General features: G+C 34.8%; 2 protein-coding genes across 4 annotated transcripts; both read right to left on the reverse strand.

The window, feature by feature from the left end:
- Window positions 1–2550: 2550 nt before the first annotated feature.
- LOC143606570 (pre-mRNA-processing protein 40A-like) lies at window positions 2551–10533 on the reverse strand. 3 transcript variants are annotated; one of them, XM_077082302.1, is made up of 27 exons: window positions 10234–10533; window positions 9359–9424; window positions 9030–9266; window positions 8769–8948; window positions 7909–7982; window positions 7747–7816; window positions 7522–7574; window positions 7386–7443; window positions 7069–7313; window positions 6921–6993; window positions 6735–6833; window positions 6596–6664; window positions 6438–6515; window positions 6254–6340; window positions 6147–6181; window positions 5950–6055; window positions 5798–5878; window positions 5572–5718; window positions 5378–5494; window positions 4576–4674; window positions 4450–4497; window positions 4272–4364; window positions 4061–4168; window positions 3922–3986; window positions 3669–3771; window positions 3036–3317; window positions 2551–2946 (listed from the first exon to the last, which is right to left on the reverse strand). In XM_077082302.1, the coding sequence occupies exons 1-27, from the start codon at window positions 10285–10287 to the stop codon at window positions 2815–2817; spliced, it is 2859 nt and encodes a 952-aa protein (XP_076938417.1). In that variant the 5' UTR covers window positions 10288–10533; the 3' UTR covers window positions 2551–2814. The 3 variants fall into 3 exon arrangements, with proteins under 3 accessions (XP_076938417.1, XP_076938418.1, XP_076938419.1); XM_077082303.1 differs by having other exon boundaries at window positions 8769–8885; window positions 10234–10532; XM_077082304.1 differs by lacking the exons at window positions 8769–8948; window positions 9030–9266; window positions 9359–9424 and having other exon boundaries at window positions 10234–10524.
- A 716-nt stretch (window positions 10534–11249) lies between these two features.
- Window positions 11250–15780, reverse strand: LOC143606569 (pre-mRNA-processing protein 40A-like). Its single transcript, XM_077082301.1, has 6 exons — window positions 15658–15780; window positions 12794–12867; window positions 12639–12708; window positions 12414–12466; window positions 12280–12337; window positions 11250–12207 (listed from the first exon to the last, which is right to left on the reverse strand). The coding sequence occupies exons 1-6, from the start codon at window positions 15778–15780 to the stop codon at window positions 12055–12057; spliced, it is 531 nt and encodes a 176-aa protein (XP_076938416.1). The 3' UTR covers window positions 11250–12054.
- Between the last annotated feature and the right edge of the window lie 5087 nt (window positions 15781–20867).

Below are 20867 nucleotides of genomic sequence, written 5' to 3' on the forward strand. Positions count from 1 at the left end.
ACGTATCACATAGTGTGTCGCACCTTTTATAGATGTCCTTTCCTTTATAAAGAAGTTATAAAAATATTATATCATACTTAATAGAATAAAATTAATATTCAATTTGTTGTATAATTTAAATAAAAAAAAGAGTAAATATGTAACAAAAGTGGTGTATTCTCTTTCTTACCACTTTTCTCCTTGTCGTAATTATTAACTTCGAATTAACTCTCACAGTCTAAATTTTAACTATTAATGTGATATGATAAGGTCCTAGATATAGCTTCTCACGACCCACGTTACTTACAAACATTTTGTATTTCGCTATATACGCATGTAAAGTATGCATAATCATATATGTTGAATTCGTTTGATGTGAGCCCAATATGTTGCAACGCTACATGATAATTGGCAAATAAGATATCATGGATATCCTAATTATGGCAATCAAAATATCAAGCCACTGGTATTATATAATATTAACTTCTTTTGGACCAACATAATTAAAGTGATAGCATATTAGCATGCATGTGTTTTCATAATAATTTCTTTTAGGAGACAGAATTATGTTACTCAGGATTAAACACACAACCTTCACATACATTAAAAAAAAAGGGGTGAGAATTTGTACACCCGGTCACCCCCAATCATATATGCACAAGAAACAAGTACCCACAAATACATATATAGAAGTACACTGTACATAACAGCATACACAGCTTATCTTGTCCCTCTTTCCTTCCAGCCAAGTCTAGCTGCCACATGAATTCCAGCACATATATATTATTGCTAAAAGACAAAAATCATTGGCCACTCTATCCAATCATCGGTAACATATAGGTTGACATAAATTATACATTTCTAATTGAGATGGTAGGAAGTTAATTAAATATTGATGATCACCACTACTGTAGTCTATAAGAATTCAACGAGTAGTCAGATAATAATCAGGCGCTTCAAATATATATCAAGATTATAAGTTGTCCTTAAAATGCACAATATGAAGAAATGGACTAATGTGTGTCCAGACAATCTTCGCAATCCACGTCTTAATATGTTATTAGATGGGGAAAATTCTATGGTGAATGGAAAAAGAATGCTTAGCTTCACAAACCTTATACCATTATCTCATATGCAAGAGGTGTAAGTGTACATTTGCCCGTGCAACATCCCTTTCGCTCCCAACATTTTATTCCATCTTGTTTCTTCCCTTTCTCTCTACTTCCCTCTCATAATAGTGTAACACCTCAGCTATTGCCGCACACGCTTTTAGTGGAGTTCTCTCATCCACTGCCATTAAGAGTCCAAAATGCGTTATGATGGGGAATGTATCCACCTCCTTATAAAGAAGACTTTGTTCTCTCCAAGCGATACGGGATGTTACAAATAGCCTAAATGCAACGCATGTACCCACATGCATAACCGTAAATACCATCCTCCTCCAATGCAATTATTCCCAAAAGTTTGCCACATCTCCTAAATGCACCCATAGATGGTCTTACTATTGACTTATTGAGAACTAGAATTCCCTTTTCTACTTTCTTGATGGACTATAACCATTTCATGGCAATAGCAAAAGCATAGGCGTAAGTCAACCTTAGTGACAAGAGATCATGCAAGCCCGAGGACGAAGTGAGTGGGATGATATATGTGGGGGAGAGAAGCATGGTCGACTTCGGAATGAAGGAGCACGGAAGCCAATATGGAAGGAGAAAGGTCCGTCTACAAGTAAAGAGTGTTTGGGTGTGATGAATATAATTTGGTTGTGTGATTGTCAAAACAAAGCAAGTTTGCAAGTAATGATGGCAAGGACATACTAGGAACAATATAGGAGTCACACATGGGATTAATGCAAATCTTGAGGGTCATTACTGCACGGAAGGAACCTCGCAAGGAAGTAGGTGGAGGCGAAGAGAGAGGCGAGCACAAGATTGTCCAAGGTAGAAGCTAAAAGCATGATGGTTGCAGGATTTTCGAAGGTGCACACTAAGGTAGTTCAATTTATGGGCATGTAGGTAAACAAAATACCCACAAAAGTTATAGTCCAATATAGAGAGCAAACTCTAACTTCATCTTTGGAAATAAAGCTAAGAAATTGGGACTTGATATGGGGAATGAGAATGTGGATGGATCAAAGCCACAACTACAAGTGGGGATCAGATGCCAAGCCAATAAATGGCTTGGCACGAGGTGTGAAGGCTCCGGTCGAGATCCAAGAATGCAAGTTAAGACTTGTGAGCGGTGCACACTTCACTTTCATACATTGGATGATTTCTTCTATAAGTTGCAACTTATACACACTTGCGATACTTTTAACCAATTTTTTGTACATCTTAGATGAGTCAAGACAATGACGAATTGACGACAAAGCAAACTTCAGGCCAATTTAAAAAAGTGAACCAGACTCGAACAAATGATCGCGCCCATGCTAAGATGCCGTGTTAGACCAAAGTCATCCTCAGTCAAGAGGGCACAACCACACAAGACCAACCGACTCAACTAAGCTTCTGTTGAATATAACAATCTAGAGAACAAGCTTCTGTAGGTTCTGAAATATATTCCTTTGATAAGTAATAAACACAAGTTCATGACAACTAGCTACATAAAGGATCACTGCCTTTGTTTACTTCAATTTCAATCATGTGTTACATCAACACTTAAAAACCCTTGTCAAAACTGATGTGAAATCCCATTGAAAAAAAATAGAATCATTGCAAAGGGGTGCCATTTATCTTGATGACTTGATGATTGTACAAACACTCCAATTAACCATACACTACATGTCTACAATTTCATGAAAAATACAAGTCTATGTCTTACCAACAAAATGATATCCTATTGAATCTCACCATCCTCACCAACCTCCCCATCTTCAAGCTCCTCGTGAGCAGCGCCATTTTTACTACGTGAATCTCTTTTATGTTTCTTATGTTTGCTATCAGTATCAGATTCAGGCGAATACGCATGCTACACAGTAAAATGAAAAACAATATACAAGTTATTATAAAGGCTTTATTTCACGTAAACTTAACTATTTAGATATCACTTAAAAGTACCTTTCTTGACTTTTTGCGGTCGCTGCCATGGCGGCGAGACCGCTTCGTATCATCCCTTTCATCCTTGTCAGACCCTGCGTCATCTTGATGGCGCTTACGATGTTTTCTGTCTCGTTTTTTGTCCTCTTTGTGTTCTGTAATACTATCTAAATTCTCACTATCTGAATCATCTTTCTTGGATCGGTCTTTACCTTTGTCTTTTTCTCTATCTCTCTCCTCTCGGTCTTTCTCTTTCTCTTTTCGTTCTTTCTCCTTTCTCCTCTCTTTTTCCTCCTTTCTTGCCTGTATTTTACCCAGGAACCAGAAAACATTATATAAAATATTCTTATATATATATAGGAAAAAGTTCATTACAAAACAGTAAAACACTAAATTATTGCCAGAACAAACCTAAAACATTTTTATTTTTTTATCAGTGATTCATATATTTAAAATTTTAAATCTTACATACAAATTTCTATGTTATGTACACAAAAAACCATTATATTAATTTGTTCATATGTTTTATTTTTTATTTTAAACGTTTGCCTACACATGTATAGGTTGTGTAGGTTCTATATACAAACAAAATTGCTTAGAACCCTCCCTTAATGTATGTGTGTGTGTGTTTGTGCAAGTAGACTAATTAGTTACCTTCTCTTCTTCCCGTTTGCGTTCTTTCTCTTTTGCCTTCTCCACTAAACGAGCAACATATTCCTCAAAGGCTTCACGAGCAACGGTCTCGTCACCAATAGCTCTATTCACAAAATTAGATTTTCATTTAAAATACAATTTGTAAACATATATAAACAAATGATTTTGGACATATAATGGTACGGGTCAACCCAACCCATTTGACCCGTTATCCAACCACCCCGACTCGCCAGCCACCTGTCAAATACCATACCTGAACTCGGAGCTTTCCTCAAAGAGTTGCAGGGAGTCATCCCATGAAGAAGACACAGTTATTTCCTGAGTACAAGTTCAAGCAACCTGAGAATCTCTCATGAACAATAATTGTTATATCATTAACTAACGTTGCATACCTTGATATCATACAGTAAATCGGTGAAATCTTTCACAAGAGACTGGCGTTTTTTAGCTTCCTTTTCCTCTTTCTCCTTTGCCCTCTCAACTAAGTCTTCAAACACAAGCTGTAAATAAATAAAACATTTAGACAACTCACAACCGGGTTTGACCAACGCCATGTAGGATGAGATGATGTCAACCTCGATAGTGCTTAAAAGAGAATTATACCTGCAGATTATTAATATCTGATAAAGATGTGATGATGCCATCATCAATAACAGCCTTGAAATCTTCAAACGTCCATGTTGGTAAAACAGCAACCTATAAGAACAAGTGAAGGGAATCAGATAAAAGCATTACATTACGTTTAAGATAAAGTACATAATTACATATAAACAGATTATACCTTATTCAGTTTCAGAGAATCTTTCACCTTAGTTTTATCGTCATGGTACTGTCAAGAGACCAAATATGAAACAGTTAGCCTTAAAGTCATAAAACAAAACCTTTGCACGAAACTGTTAACGAACACCTTTTTCTCCAACTCCTCAACTGCATCCTCAAACAAATCTCTTGGAGTTGAGCCAGAGGTATTTGAAGCAACTGCCTGATAAGCTACTGACTCCTTCACCTGTGAAGTATATATAAAATCAGAGCTAGTAAAAACTCTATATTTAAGATATATACATATATGTAAGGTGAGGTCCATTACAGCACACTAAATTTTTGTGAAAACAAAAGAAACGAACCTAAATCATTTAAGTTGTTTATCAATGGTTCTGTTTTTAAAATTAGGTATATTATGTACATAAAAAAACCATCAGACTAATTTTTTAATATGTAATTTTTTAAGTTTTAACCGTTCACCTACACGTGTAGGTGATATAACCTACACATGACTTACAGATGTGTAGGTCCTAGTTATAAACGAAATTTGTCATATCTTATTTTAATTTTAGGAGAGATGAATAAACATTGCAGTTTAGCCATTTATATTTTGAATTTTTTTTAAAAACATATATATATATATATACGTATATACCGGGGAGTGTTCAAATCAGAACCACGAAATATGTTGAGAACAGCGAGAACCACATAATACACTTGTATGTGCTTTCTATCTCCCACCACCTTGATTATCTCAAATGTACAACTGCATTATGCGGTTCTCGCAGTTTTGAAGTAGGGAACTGCATAAACACATGTACCTATTGTTTTACCAGAGACACGTAACTACGTAAGGTGGTTCTCACAGTTCTCTACTTAAGTCTGGTTATTTATTGAACGCACCACTGTATATATACACACACAAGTGAGTATGCACTCAATACTACCTTTTGACAATAGTCACGCCATTGAGTTTTAGCTGTAATTGTACCGGAAAGAACATCTTCATCTAGCACCTTACGAAACTCGTCACGGTTTTTACGCTCCACCCTCTTAATATGATCCTTAAAGAAATAAAACCAAATTTAATAGAGTTAAAGCAAAAACGCACCTTCAACTATAAGATGTTATAAAAGATCACCTTTTTAATTTTCCTTTGTTCGTCTTCTTCCTTCTCCAAATCACGGATATACTCCTGGAAAATCTCCAAGCGGTCGATTTTTTCAAGACGAGTACATCTTTCATCATCTTCCAAACGATCCTGAACTTTCCGCCACTGTGTATCCACCTGAACACACATAAAAAAATTATTAATTATATAAAACTTAACTACAATAATTAAAACATAAATCGTTATGTTGCATCACCTTAATCAAGCCACAAGTTTCCAAAAACTGTCTGTACTCTGATCTGTATTGTCTTTGCTCTTCTTGAGCCTTTGCTCTCTCCTGAATCAAAAATTAAATATGAGCATTAAAAGCCATACAACAACTACTACCCTACAGTGGGTCAAGCTAACCTTCTTTTGTAGGTCAACGAGATAGTTTTGAAAAAGATCTTCACGGTCAGAAGGTCGGTCAACAGCCTTATAACGTTCATCATCTTCAAATAGAGCCATTGCTTTGCTGGATTACAAACATGCATATGATCTTAACATGTGTAAATCAAAAGCATGTACCTTAATACCAACATCATACATGGTTCTTATAGACTTACCTCCACCTCATGGATGATGTCAGTTCCTTGGACTCCTGAAAGCAATTTAGAATGGTTATGAAATTGTTTATTTAATCATTGTAACATAAAAGATAACTAGAACTTACTTCCAGCATCTTTGTGAACTCTTCTTTTGCTTTTCTCTGCTTCAAACGCCTTTCCTCAGCCTCTAACTTCTTTCTTTGCATCAAATACTATGATAGCATAAAACGAAGGCAAAAATGAATGTAAATAACTATGACATCTTTTACATACATTATATACACAACTGCTATTAATCAAAGGGTTAACCTCATTGAACGCCTGTTTCCGTTCGCCGTGTGCTTTTAATGCACCATATCTTTTGTCATTTATGATCACCCTCATTGCCTGACATGTCATATCGGTCATCAATAAGCAATCAAAAAGTTAAAGTCAAAGTCAAAAAGTGAAGACCTTCAAAAAAATACCTGCTCCCAGTTCCAATCAGCCTTTACATTTGCCTCCTCAAGTAAAGCTTTAAATGCCATTTTTGCCTCCTAAAACACAAATAAATATATAATAGCATGAACAGGGTTACAAAAAAATAAATATATAATAGCAATTTACCTGCTTACTAGCATATAAAAATTGTTCATCATCCACAGCTTTCTCTTCTACCGGTGTTGTGTTGACTTTTCCAGCAACCGCCATGCCCTTCTTCGCTTCCTGCCACATCATCAAATCAAGTTTTTGTAAAATTAAAATTTGAAGTCAAAAGGTCAAAGCTGAGATTCAGCTAATTAATAAGCATACCTCTGTGTCCTGTACTGAAACTCCATCTGAAGCTTTTGGAACACCATGAGAAGATGAATTCTCTACCTTACCCCTAAATTTAAAAATTTAAAGGTTATAAAACTACATAACCTTAACTGTTATTTTATGAGGGATAAGAAAGAACTACATTGGCGACGAAGCAGTAGAAGCACCAGCTGCTGGAATAAGAGGGACTGTAATAGATGTTGACTCAGAGCCCAAATTAGAGGGAGCATGGCCAGCAGGGACAGCAGGTGTAACTGCTACAGGGCTTGATGACACCTCATTAACTGAGCTGGCTGATGCTGAAGCTTGATCAAGCGCAGAAGGTGTTTTAGTGACTGGAGACTGAATCCCTCTAGAAGCTTCTTTCTCAGCCAGTTCGCGTGCCAGCTAAGCATACAGAAACAAAAGTTTAGACCGTGTAACACTAATTATAGCAGGGTAATAAGTTATGGTTTAAACCTTTAATTCCTCTGGTATTGTCCATTTAGATTGTTTCGTATCCTTGTTGTAATAATATCTGCATCAAGTATGATTTAGATCAAATAAAAAAAACAGTTGGAAATTATATTAATGTTAAGAGCATGGTTAGTCATACTTTTTGCCCTCTGCAGTTGTGAACTCTTTCCAAACAGTAGATGCATCAGCTCTCTGTCGCATCAAATATAAGCATTCATAAAAATATCAATTCATTGCTAATATTCACATATATCAATAAGATGACTAAAACTTGATCGGTTCATTGGCATGTTTTGCAAGTAAACAGTAAGCTAAGCTTTTAATAAACTACCAAACAGCAAAATTGTTGATGACAATGGCATACCTCCAAAGGTGTCATCAACTCCAAAGGTTTTTCCCATGAAGACTGTTTTGTCCTCTTGTTGTAATAATATCTGCAAACATATGCAAAACAAAGAATTATATCTGCAACAACAATAATAATAATAGTTGCACATACTTTAAAAACATTGATAAAAAAATTTACCTTCTTCCATCAGCAGCAGGAAATTCTTGCCAATCAGATGATGACTCTTGACTTGCATCAACAACACTTGACGCCTGCCACAAGAACATACAAAAGTATTTTATTCGGCTTTATCTAATGAGTAAGTACAACTTAGCAAACAAATTATAACTTATCATAATATAGATCAATATATGTTAACTTCAGTTCTATCTAATGCCTAGTTTAATGAAAAATGTTAAAAATTAACTTACAACAATATAAAATATTAAACAAACTTGTTCAAGAAACTATAAGATTACAGTAAAAAAAAGGAGGTGGCTTTTACAATAGAACCAAGTGTTCCACTAAAATCACTCGAAAGTTTCTGTCCGTATAAACCACTCAACTTTCATTAGGCGTTTCAATCGTATATGACTTTTAAACGAGGTATTTATGAATCTTGGTTACTATTAAGTGATTAATTTTCTCAAAATTGGCTTAAATTTAACAATTATGAAACTTCGTTATTATTTAGCGAACTTTCTTTATTCACTAGTACCTCCTACTTCAAGTTAATTGGAAAAAATAATCGTTTATTAGCAACCAAAATTCGTATATTATCCATTCGCCTCACTTAATTTTAAAAAGACTAAACATTTATATAAAAATTATATAGGATTGGAACACCTAATGAAAGTTGAGTGACTTTAAAGGGACGGACATATAAACTTTGAGTGGAACACTTGGGAAACTTCGTTACTATTGGGTGAAGTTTTCCCTAAAAAAATACATTTTTTAGTTTTTATATTAAGAAAAATACCTAAAAGTTAAGTGCTATTTCATGTAATTTCACAGTATCCACAGATAATCAAATTACATAAGCAGCCAAAAATGCATACCTGATTTGCAGGAGCGACTGTTGAAGGCTGCTGTCCAGTTTGTGGCACAGTTACCGGACCTTGATTTCCAGAAGCCATCCAAGGTTGCCCTCCACTAGAGACAACAGGTGTGTGCATCTGTGAGACAGCATGAAACTGAGAAGACACATTTGTTGGTTGACCGAATGACGGTGCATTGAACTGAGATAATTAAACAATTACATACATTCCAAATGAACACTACTTAAAACACATTTTCACAATCAAAACACAGGGCCTTACAGTATACGAAGAAGAATGAGGTACACCAGCATTCTGGCTCGGGAACTGTGGCGGCTGCTGCATATACGGCATCGGCATTGGTTGTGACGATGGAGACGGGAGACCAGGCTGACCCGGCCTCGCCTGCAACAGCGAAAACCCTGGCAGCTGAGTTTGACCGACTGCACGGTATTGCTGAGCGGCTGAACCTGGCTGCATAAATGGTTGACCTTGTTGCGGTGTAACCGCCGCCCTGAACTACAACAACATATAACAAATTTACTATCCAAAGGTGTGCTTATAAAATGGTATATAGATAATAATGACTAATACAAGAAGAAGAAACATACTTGCATTGAATAGTTTGTTCCAAAACTGTGAGAGCCAATGGATCCTATCGCAGGTGGCCGAAGAGACTAAAGAGTATAAAAGTCATTTAAGTTCGACAACAATATTCTTCAACTGATAAAACTCCATCGTTGCATGCACACGCATACATAATATACAAAAATCAAAGACCTATTTATTTGATGTTAATGAAATCTAAAACAAGACTGAATGCACATGTAGAGCTGTTATTTTAGGATTCTGAAACCTAATAATAATCAAATCATGAACAGTTAATCACAGCAGCCAGTGTAGCTTATAACCTAACCGACTTCAACCACCTTATATATTCTAGTAATTTGTATTACAAAAACCCTAAAAAAAGGTGTTATGCGTGTAATTACATTACATTACACCTCCAACAATTAAGAATAACAATCCAAAGCTAAATAAAACAGAAAGATACGTATGAATATGAAGGATACGTTATGGCGTTACATACACGAGACCTATTTATTTGCTCTTAATGAAATCTAGCACATGATTGAATGTGCAGAATTGCAGATAAAGCTGCTATGTTAGGATTCTGAAACCTAATAATAATCAAATCATGAACAGTTAATCATTGCAGCCAGAGTAGCTTATTACCTAACCGAGTTCAACTACCTTGAGAGTACTCATAACATAACATTCAAAGTTGAACGAATAAATATAAATTCTAGTAATTTTGTATTAAAAAAACCCTAAAAAAGGTGTTATGCGTGTGATTACATAACATTACACCTCCAACAATTAAGATAATAACAATCCAAAGCTAAACAGAACAGAAAGATACGTATGAAGAATACGAAATGAGGAATTAGGGTTTAATGAAATAAGAATACGGAAATTGAATTACCTGTGAAGCGGGATTGGGAGGATTATTATTAATATTATTATTATTATTATCCATTGAGGCACATAAGGAAGAAGTGGATCTAATAAACCCTAGCTGAAGGTGCAATTAGCCGTTGGTTGGGCGGTGCAGGTCAGAGGTGGTGCGACGGATATTGGGTTGTGGTGTACGAGCGCCTCTTTGCTACGTTTTGGTGTCGATTTTGTTTCGTTTGTTTGGTGATGTAATTTGATACGAAATTTTCTCTAGGACGATAACTAGAATACTGTTTCGATGGGACACGATAATAATTTGATAGGCATCGATTACGTTGGTTATTGAATTAGAGATGTTTCGAATTCGCTATCAAATCGGTATTAAGTTTTGAGTTTTTGGTATCAGTATCAAATATTTTAATTTTTTTCGATTCGGAATTTTCGGGATTGGTACCGGAACCATTCCGAGCTCATCCCGATATCAAACAAAGTTGTAATATGATCAAAAGAATATGTAAACGTGCTCGCTTGGTTGCGACTGCGACTCGGCTCTTTACATCAAAACCTAGCAAAAAAGTTGTGAAGATCTTTAAAAGAATTGTGATGTAAAATCGTGCATAATGTTTATAGTTACATTTTATGTTACTTTTTTAATAAAATAGAAACTATCTTCATATAAAAATATATAGAGAAATCAAGAAAGAAAGTAAAAAATAATGAAAACACATGCGTGGAAAGGAATGGAATCGGAGTAATGGGGAAGGGGACGCGGTCTGGGAGAATCGAACTCGTGTATCGCATTCAAAGACTGTTTGTGCAACTTATGAAGACCATTGAATAGTTGAATGGCTATTTATGTATCTTATAGAAAAATGATAAATATTTTAAAAGCATAAGTTACTCAAGTTTTTATAATATAGACGTTTTATTTCAAAAAATAGAGTAGTTATATTTGCTAAGATCACCGACTCTAAAAGATCTTAGGTTTTTCTCTAACAAATCACGTATGATCCGATCATCAAATGTCAATTTAGGTCTTCCTTTACCCCTCTTCCCCCTCCACCGTAAATGTCTCCACGATTAATGAAATTGTCATATGCCTCCTTAGCATATGTCTAAACCATCTCAACATCCCTTATTGTATCCGAGATACATGTCACCCAACTTTTCACAAAGGACTCCGTATCTTATTCGGTTTTACCTTGTGCGTCCACGTATCCACATCAGCATCATCATCTCTGCTGCTTTCATATTTCGTGTTTGTGTCTTCTTGGTGACACAACAACCGGTTCCGCATAACTTAGGCAATTGAAGTATAACCCTATATATTTTCCATATTTGTCTTGTTAGGACATTTTATCACACAATGCATACATATGCTAATTTGGTAGACATATTTGGTTCTTGCCTGAACGAGGATGAAGATATGAAAATAGTGATTTGTAAAGCAAAAGTTAGGAAACAAGCATGCATTCAGTTAGGCGAAAATACAGGTTAATAAAAACTGTTCACCTAAGATTGTCTAGTAACTAAACATTTCTGGTTTGTTTTGATTTAGCCTTAAGCCTAATCGAGGCGTGGGCGTTAGAGAATGAGTTAAAGGGGTAAGATAGTATCAAAATATAGTACTCAATTATGATTATGATTTTGATTGTAAGGTTGAAAAGTTTATTGCCACAATCTCATTTGCATACCTTTTCTTTTCTCTTTTTATATTTTTATTTCCCATTTTTTTCAGTAATTATAAAAGTTCTGAAAATTAAACTGCTCCCACTTTAAAAACGTAAGTCTACATTCATTATGACTAAAATCAACCAAACGATTTGACACTACTAAAACAACTTGACATCTAGGACTCTATTTTCAGTTGCAAATGACTTTTTATGACTAACTCATTAATTGAGCTGGCTGAAGCTGAAGCCTGATCAAGTGCAGAAGGTGTTAAAGCGGCTGGAGACTGAATCCCTTTCGAAGCTTCTTTCTCAGCCAGTTCGCGTGCCAGCTAAGCATACAGAAACAAAAGTTTAGACCTGGTAACACTAATAATAGCAGGGTAATAAGTTATGGTTAAAACCTTTAATTCCTCTGGTATTGTCCATTTAGATTGTTTCGTATCCTTGTTGTAATAATATCTGCATCAAGTATGACTTAGATCAAATAAAAAACAGTTGGAAATTATATTAATGTTTAGAGCATGGATAGTCATACTTTTTGCCCTCTGCAGTTGTGAACTCTTTCCAAACAGTAGATGCATCAGCTCTCTGTCACATCAAAATATAAGCATTCATAAAAATATCAAATCAATGCTAATATTCACATATATCAATAAGATGACTAAAACTTGATCGGTTCATTGGCATGTTTTGCAAGTAAACAGTAAACTAAGCTCTTAATAAACTACCAAACAGCAAAACTGTTGATGACATGGCATACCTCCAAAGGTGTCATCAACTCCAAAGGTTTTTCCCAAGATGACTGTTTTGTCCTCTTGTTGTAATAATATCTGCAAACATATGCAAAACAAAGACTTATATCTGCAACAACAATAATAGTTGCACATACTATAAAAACAATGATAAAAGATTTACCTTCTTCCATCAACGGCAGGATATTCTAGCCAATCAGATGATGACTCGTGTCTTGCATCAACAACACTTGACGCCTGCTACAAGAACAAACAAAAGTATTTTATCTTCAGCTTATCTAAGGAGTAAGTAAAACTTAGCAAAAAAAATATCAAAACTTATCACTTATCATAACATATATTAATATATGTTAACTTCAGTTCTATCTAATGCCCAATTTAATGAAAAATGTCAACAATTAACAACAATAAAATACGGAGTATTAAACAAACTTGTTCAAGAAACTATAAAATTACATGGAAAAAAAGAAAAAAAAAGAGGTGACTTTATACAATAGAACCAAGTGTTCCACTAAAATCACTATCACTTCATCGTTGCATAGACGCACATACGTTAAATACACGAATCAAAGACCTATCTATTTGATGTTAATAAAATCTAAAACATGACTGAATGCACATATAGAGCTGTTATGTTAGGATTCTAAAACCTAATAATGATCAAATCACTGCAGCCAGGGTAGCTTATAACCAAACCGAATTCAACTACCTTGAGAGTACTCATAACTTTCAGGGCGCGTTCGTTTCACGGAATGGAATGGAATTGAAATTGGAATTTAAAGGAATTGGAATTGGAATTGGAATTTAAACATTCCCATAGGAATGGTGCTGGAATTGGAATCTCAATTCCATCTAACGTGTTTGGTTGCCAATGAGTCGGAGGCAATCACTTTGAAGTTTGACCCACTCTACCGACGACCCACAACGTTTTTGGACGATCCGGCCCGCTGGTGATCCGAACCGCTTCCACCCGACCCGACCCTGCCCGCTTTCGTTTCTTTTTGTTTCGTTATTTTTTCCAGTTTCATTTCGGTTCGTTTTTTTTTTGCTTCACGGAATGGAATGGAATTGAAATTGGAATTTAAAGGAATTGGAATTGGAATTTAAACATTCCCATAGGAATGGTGCTGGAATTGGAATCTCAATTCCATCTAACGTGTTTGGTTGCCAATGAGTCGGAGGCAATCACTTTGAAGTTTGACCCACTCTACCGACGACCCACAACGTTTTTGGACGATCCGGCCCGCTGGTGATCCGAACCGCTTCCACCCGACCCGACCCTGCCCGCTTTCGTTTCTTTTTGTTTCGTTATTTTTTCCAGTTTCATTTCGGTTCGTTTTTTTTTGCTTCAGTTGGTTAGTTTTTTGGGTTTTGTTCCGGCTCGGTTTCGATTTTTTTGGTTCGTTTAGGTTGGTTTTTCGTTTTCTGTTTTCTTCGAGTTCGTTTTTTTTCTTTTTTTTTGTTCAGTTTTTTGAGATTTCGGCCCGTTTCGGTTTTTTTGGTTCGTTTAAGTCGGTTTTTTCTATTTCTGTTTGGTTCAAGTTCTTATTTTTTTTGCTTATTTTGTTCAATTTTTTCGTTTTGTGTTTGGTTCAAGTTCGTTCTTTTTGCTTATCTTGTTCAGTTTCTTGGGTTTCGGCTCGTTTCGGTTTTTTTTGGTTCGTTTATGTTGTTTTTTTCGGTTTATGTTTGGTTCAAGTTCGTTTTTTTTGCTTATTTTGTTCAGTTTTTTGGGTTTCGGCCCGTTTCGTGTTTTTGGTTCGTTTTTTTTCGGTTATCGTTTGGTTCAAGTTCGTTTTTTTTGCTTATTTTGTTCATTTTTTTGGGTTTCGGCCCGTTTCGGTTTTTTTGATTTGTTGATGTTTTTTCGGTTTCTGTTTGGTTCAAGTTCGTTTTTTGCTTATTTTGTTCAGTTTTTTGGGTTTCGGCCCGTGTCAGTTTTTTTTGTTTGTTTTTATCGGTTTCTTTTTGGTTCAAGTTCGTTTTTTGGCTAATTCTGTTCATTTTCTTGGGTTTCGGCCCGTTTTGGTTTTTTTGGTTCGTTTATGATGTTTTTTATTCGGTTTATGTTTGGTTCAAATTCGTTTTTTGCTTATTTTATTCAGTTTTTTTGGTTTCCGCCCGTTTCGGTTTTTTTGGTTCGTTTATGTCGTTTTTTTTGTGTTTCGTTTCCGTTCGGGTTTAATTTTTTGTTTCGTTTTGTTTGATTCCCTTTTTTTGTTTCATTTCAGTCGGTTTACTCGGTTCGGTTTAACTTTTATTTTGGACCTTTGGTTAGTTTTTTTTGTTTGGTTTATGTTTTTTTCTGTTTCGTTTTGGTTAGTTCGGTTTCGTTTCATTTCGGTTTCTATTCTTTGTTTTCGTTTTGGTCCATGAAATGGCCGGGGCGTCGGCGGACCGGGTCGTGTTGAGCCGAACTGACCCTGGCGTCAAACCAAACACAAGCTGACGCGGGGCGCCGAACCGAACGCGACCCGGCCCGGGGCGTTGACCCAAACGCGACCCGACCCGGAGCACTGAGCTGAAAGCACTAAGACTCGAAGCGTCGACCTGAATGTGAACACACCCGAAATGTCGACCCGAACGCGACCATGTTAGTTTCCCAATTGAAGATTCCATCAAATTTACTTGAATTCCTTCACATGATGGAAGGATTTAGAATCCCTTTGAAAGGAATTTGAAGGAATTGAATTCCAATTCCAATTCCTTGTCAACCGAACACACCAAAATGGAATTAAGATTCCAAGCCCAATGAAACGAACACCCATGTCATTGGATTTTAATTCCAATTCCTTTGAATTCCCACGGATTCTGTGAAACGAACGCGCCCTCAAAGTTGAATGAATGATTATAAATTTTGTATTAAAAAGCCTTAAAAAAGGTGTTATGCGTGTGATTACATAACATTACACCTCCAACAATTAAGATAATAACAATCCAAAGCTAAACAGAACAGAAAGATACGTATGAAGAATACGAAATGAGGAATTAGGGTTTAATGAAATAAGAATACGGAAATTGAATTACCTGTGAAGCGGGATTGGGAGGATTATTATTATTATTATTATTATTATTATTATTATTATTATTATTATTATTATTATTATTATTATTATTATTATTATTATTATTATTATTATTATTATCCATTGAGGCACATAAGGAAGAAGTGGATCTAATAAACCCTAACTGAAGGTGTAATTAGCCGTTGGGTGGTGCAGGTCAGCGGTGGTGCGACGGATATTGGATTGTGGTATACGAGCGCCTCTTTGCTACGTTTTGGTGTCGATTTTGTTTCGTTTGTTTGATGTAATTATGAAATGAAGGTTAGGTGTGTGTAGTGTGTACGGTTCGTTAATAACCGATATCAATCTTATGCTAAAATTTTGTTTAAAAGTACATGAATATTTAAAATTTTAAATACATGAAATGAATGTAAAATTTCATGAAAAAAAAGGATATAAATACATGAAATTGGGATATTAGTACATGAAATAAAGATATAAATACATGAAAATGATAATATTAAACCATTAATACATATAATACATGAAACAGAGGGAAAAATGCTTGAAAATATGAAAAAAAAATTATGAGTTCGGTGCGGTTCGGTTAATTCGGTTTTCGGTTATTTCGGTTCGGTTTCATCAGTCTTCGGTTCGATTTTGGTTAACGATTCGATTATTGCTCACCCCTAACAAAGACCATTAAATTGAATGGCTATATGTGTATCTTATAAAAGATGATAAATAATGTAAACACATAAGTTACTCATTTTTTTATAATATATATGTTTTATTTCATAAAATAGAGAAGTTGCACTCGTTAAGATCACCAACTTGAAAAGAATTCCCTTTCTTGACATAATGGAGTAAACCTTAAAACGGAAAAATGTGTTTTAAGGGAAACAAAATAAGATGGATGATATTGATGGTAATGGTAGTGGTTAACATAAGTAGTGAAAATGCTATTAAATTGACAGACGAAATAGTCGGTAGAATAAAAACAAAAATAATAGTATGTACATTCTTAAAAGTTTTTACATGCACCGCTAAAAGCATGTACGTCAATGCAAACATATGCATATGGCAAAGGAAAGTAAAACATAAAAGGTTTAGTGTACAAAATAAGAACCCTTTTGGATAAATCTACAACAAAAGTATGCATGTCTCCCTAAAATTTCAGAATCTTTATCCTTCGTCTCTAATAACTCTCAAGTCCCGGGAAAGATGGAGTTCTAACAAATCATGTGTGACCCGATCATCAAATGTCGATTTGGGTCTTCCTTTACCCCCTCTTTCCCTCCACAATAAAGGTCTCCACGATTAATGAAAGTGTCATATGCCTTCTTAGCATATGCCTAAACCATCTATACATCCCTTCCTTATTGTATCCGAGATACATGTCACCCAACTTTTCACAAGGGACTCCATATCTTATACGGTTTTACATTTGTGTGTTCACGCATCTATATCGGCATCCTCATTTCTGCTACCTTCATCTTTTGTGTTTGTGTCATCTTGATGGCACAATTATTGGTTCCGTATAACATAGGCAATTGAAGTATAACCCTATATAATTTCCTTATTTGTCTTGTTAGGACCTTTTGCCACTCAATACATACATATGCTTAAATTTGGTAGGCATACTTGGTTCTATGAAAATAGTGGTTTGTAAAACGAAAGTTAGGAAACAAACATGCATTTAGTTAGGCGAAAATACTTGTTAATAAAAACCGATCGTCTGAGATTGTCTAGTTAGTGAACATTTCTGGTTTATTTTGATTTAGCCTTAAGCCTAATCGAGCCGTGGACGTTAGGGAATGAATTATAAGGGTAAGATAGTATCAAATTATATTTACTCAATTTGATTTTGATTTTGATTTTGATTGTAAGGTTGAAAAGTTTATTGCCACAATCTCATTTGCATACTTTTTCTTTTCTTTATTTATATTTTTATTTCCCATTTTTTTAAGTAATTATAAAAGGTTATGAAAATTAAACTACCCCCACTTTAAAAACGCAAGTCATACATTCATTATGACTAAAATCAACCAAACGATTTGACACTACTAAAACAACTTGACATATAGGACTCTGTTTTCAGTTGCAAATGACTTTTTGCGATTAACGTACAGTCGGTAAAACATTTTGTACACCCATATTTACATAAATAATATTTACTTTTTAGGAGACTTGGCCACTTGGGACACTTACAGGTAAGGGGCTTTGGGTTGTCGTTGGTGGTGAGTTGTTGGCTGATGATTGGATTTCTGGCAGGTGCCAGTCCGACCACCCTTATAAAGCCTTAAATGATATCCTTTTAGACACCTTTATTTTGATAAACTTTTCCACATGTATTATTACGTAACCAACCAACTTCTTAAATAGGTATCGACGTATTATCTTATTACTCACATCTTTTATTATATGGTTATTCTTTTAAACAAAACTTATCATAGTAAGTAACGATTGACTCAGTTACGTGAAATATATAATTCTATTAATAGTTATCTAACAAATACCTTTATGCAATATTATACAACAGTTGAAATATTCTATATTTGAATACAAGTTTTAGACTTGTTGTGTCTTACACGAATGAAGAAACTAGTTGATATAACATGGCATTATACTTTAATACATACAAAGAACAGACTCAATGATCTTGGTCACACCAACTTTTAAGCATCGAGAGCGGTTAAGGCTGGAAATCAAACCCGACCTGAAACCGGTTAACTTGGTATTGAACATACTAAATATGGTTAAGACCAACATGATCTTAATCGTCGCTAAACAGTTGTTTGTAGTTTAGCAAGAACATCAAATTTCTACACCTTTTATGGTAACCATGATAAACGTTACCAGAAAACTCACGAGACCCATCAATATTCAGCTAACCAATGAGATCAGGTAAATTATAAATTGTGCTCAGCATGTGGTGTTTGAGAGGTTTGATGATCAATCCACCGGATTCTTTTTTCGGTCGTGGTTTGACACAGGAGGAATCTGAGACACCCTCACAATATTATCATCCCTCACGCTACAAGAATACTTACAAGATCCAAAAATAGAGGTTTTTTTCATCAAGCTACCTTTTTTATTGCTTTTGGTACACTCTTTGTAAGCCATGAGAAAAGGGTCATAATCTTTGTTGCTTCTTCTTGAACTACTTCTCAAGTGAGGTTGAAAAACACATGGAGGAAGAGGGAGTGCTAGATCATGACATGTAGCTTTGTTTAGGTTCTCACAAGGTGGCGATGGCAGCCGCCCTTCTTTGGTGGATGAGTTGTTGCGAACCACCACCCTTGTCTCTTTCTCGGTGGAGGAGTTGTCATGAACGGCCTCCATCCACCCGTCTTCAACTAGGTTATCATGACGATTGTCTTTTCGAACCCCGGGCCGGTTTTCCCATGAGAAGGGAATATTTCCATGTGTGTTCATGTTTGGAAACTAATGTATAGAGTTTGTTTTTGATGATGAATATATAGAAAATTGGAAAAAGGGTTAGTTGGGAATGAAGGGAATAAAGTTGAAGATATATAGAATATTGAAGTGAAAGTTGGGTTAACGTTAGAAAAGTATGCATAGAAGTTAAAGAACTAACAAACAAGCTTGACTTGGTACACGGGTTTTGTTTCTCATATGAAATATTGTTTTCAGTTTTATATAAAAACATTAATACATGTTTGTGAGTTTGTCACTTACATTTTTATTTTTTAATATATTGTGAAGCTTTTTCATAAATAGCTAAGACTAAGTTTTCTAAAATGGTCACGGATTGTGATTAATCATGTTTAATAAAGAATCAATTTGGTTCGATTAAAAAAGATTTAGTTTAGATCAGTTGCTTTAGAGAAGAAAAAAGTAGTCAAATGACTTCATTAGCTACATCAATGACCCACTCTTAACGATCGAGGTGACAACGCTGGCTATAAAAATGGTAGTAACGGTGGTAATGGCAACGATAATCTTTTTTACTTTAAATGATTTTAAATTTTAAGACTTCCATTAATAAAACAATACTAAAGTTTGATTATTAATGTTTCTTTCTTCATATACTTGGCTATTTCATTTTCCTTTTTAAATATGGATTTATTTTCATAATAATTATTAACCATTGGTTTGTTTATGATGTTAGGTGTGAATTAGACACGTATCGAAATAAAATACTGTTGATCCCGTGTAAAGCTGAAAATAAAGTTTGATAGAATTGAATTTTTTATAACAATCACATGTGGTATAAAAAACAAAAAAAAGGCATGTATAATGGCATCTATAATACAATTACAATTATTATTTGTTGTAACCACTGAGAAATATAGTAAGATAAGCTAATAATAGTATATTAATAGATATGATAAATATACATATATTTTTATGTTGAGTGTGGGACGAGGTTCACGTGAGATGGCTAAAGGGACCCAAAACAAACAAACGGATTCTACTTGCAACATGTTTGTTCGAATTCTGACCTGTTAAAGGGAGATATGTAATCTCTCTCTTACACACATATATAGAGAAATAATTTGAAACTAACTTAACGTCATTATTGAGCGGACCAAAGAATTTTATTATTCATTCATTCAAATATGATCTAAAGAAAGGGTTCATTTCTTTTCTTAATATTTATGGTATTCATTTGAGCCCGAGTGTGTATATAAATATACATGTGTTCAACTAAAAAACACTTAATGTTTTATTTCTACTACTAATAAATGCACATATGCATAAAGTCATGAACACGTGAGATGTATAGTTTGAAGAAATCCTAAACCAAAGAGCGTTTGATTTATATCGCTTTAAAGAGGGTGTTCGGTTTGAAGAAATCCTAAAGCATAAACGATGATGGGATTGTTGGAGTTCTTGCGGTTTCGTAAGGTTGGGTTGTTGGAGTTGTTGCGGTTTCGTAAGGTTGGGTGACAGATGTCATTTTTGTTTTACGAAAAAATATATTTATTTAAGAAAAAACGTAGCGCTAGCAAGATAGTAGACTTTTTATGAAAGAAAAACTATAAGCCAATATTAAAAGTACAATGGTATTTTCTAATATGGATATCTAAATCTCGTCCTCTTTTTAATCCAAATAAAAGAATTCCTCCAAAGTCTTCTTTGTGTTCTTAAAATTGTTAAAAACTTTATTTTGTGCTCTTCATATGAATCAAAAGATAACCAAAATGATATTTGCCTCTAGTTTTTATTTGCCTTGAATTCCAGATGCTCTTGAATCAATCTCAA

This window comes from Bidens hawaiensis, unplaced genomic scaffold, assembly GCF_021521415.1.
Source record: "Bidens hawaiensis isolate Kalapana, Puna unplaced genomic scaffold, B.hawaiensis_p1.1 tig00075588_1, whole genome shotgun sequence".
Taxonomy (NCBI): domain Eukaryota; kingdom Viridiplantae; phylum Streptophyta; class Magnoliopsida; order Asterales; family Asteraceae; genus Bidens; species Bidens hawaiensis.

Coding starts and splice junctions, on each gene's coding strand:
- LOC143606570 (XM_077082302.1), bottom strand. CDS start 10,287: ATGGATAATAATAATAATAATATTAATAATAATCCTCCCAATCCCGCT. Junction 7,314..7,385: donor CAATACCAGAGGAATTAAAG/GTTTAAACCATA, acceptor CTGTATGCTTAG/CTGGCACGCGAACTGGCTGA. Junction 5,879..5,949: donor TCGTTGACCTACAAAAGAAG/GTTAGCTTGACC, acceptor TTTTTGATTCAG/GAGAGAGCAAAGGCTCAAGA.
- LOC143606569 (XM_077082301.1), bottom strand. CDS start 15,780: ATGGATAATAATAATAATAATAATAATAATAATAATAATAATAATAAT. Junction 12,709..12,793: donor CCTGCCGTTGATGGAAGAAG/GTAAATCTTTTA, acceptor ATATGTTTGCAG/ATATTATTACAACAAGAGGA. Junction 12,208..12,279: donor CAATACCAGAGGAATTAAAG/GTTTTAACCATA, acceptor CTGTATGCTTAG/CTGGCACGCGAACTGGCTGA.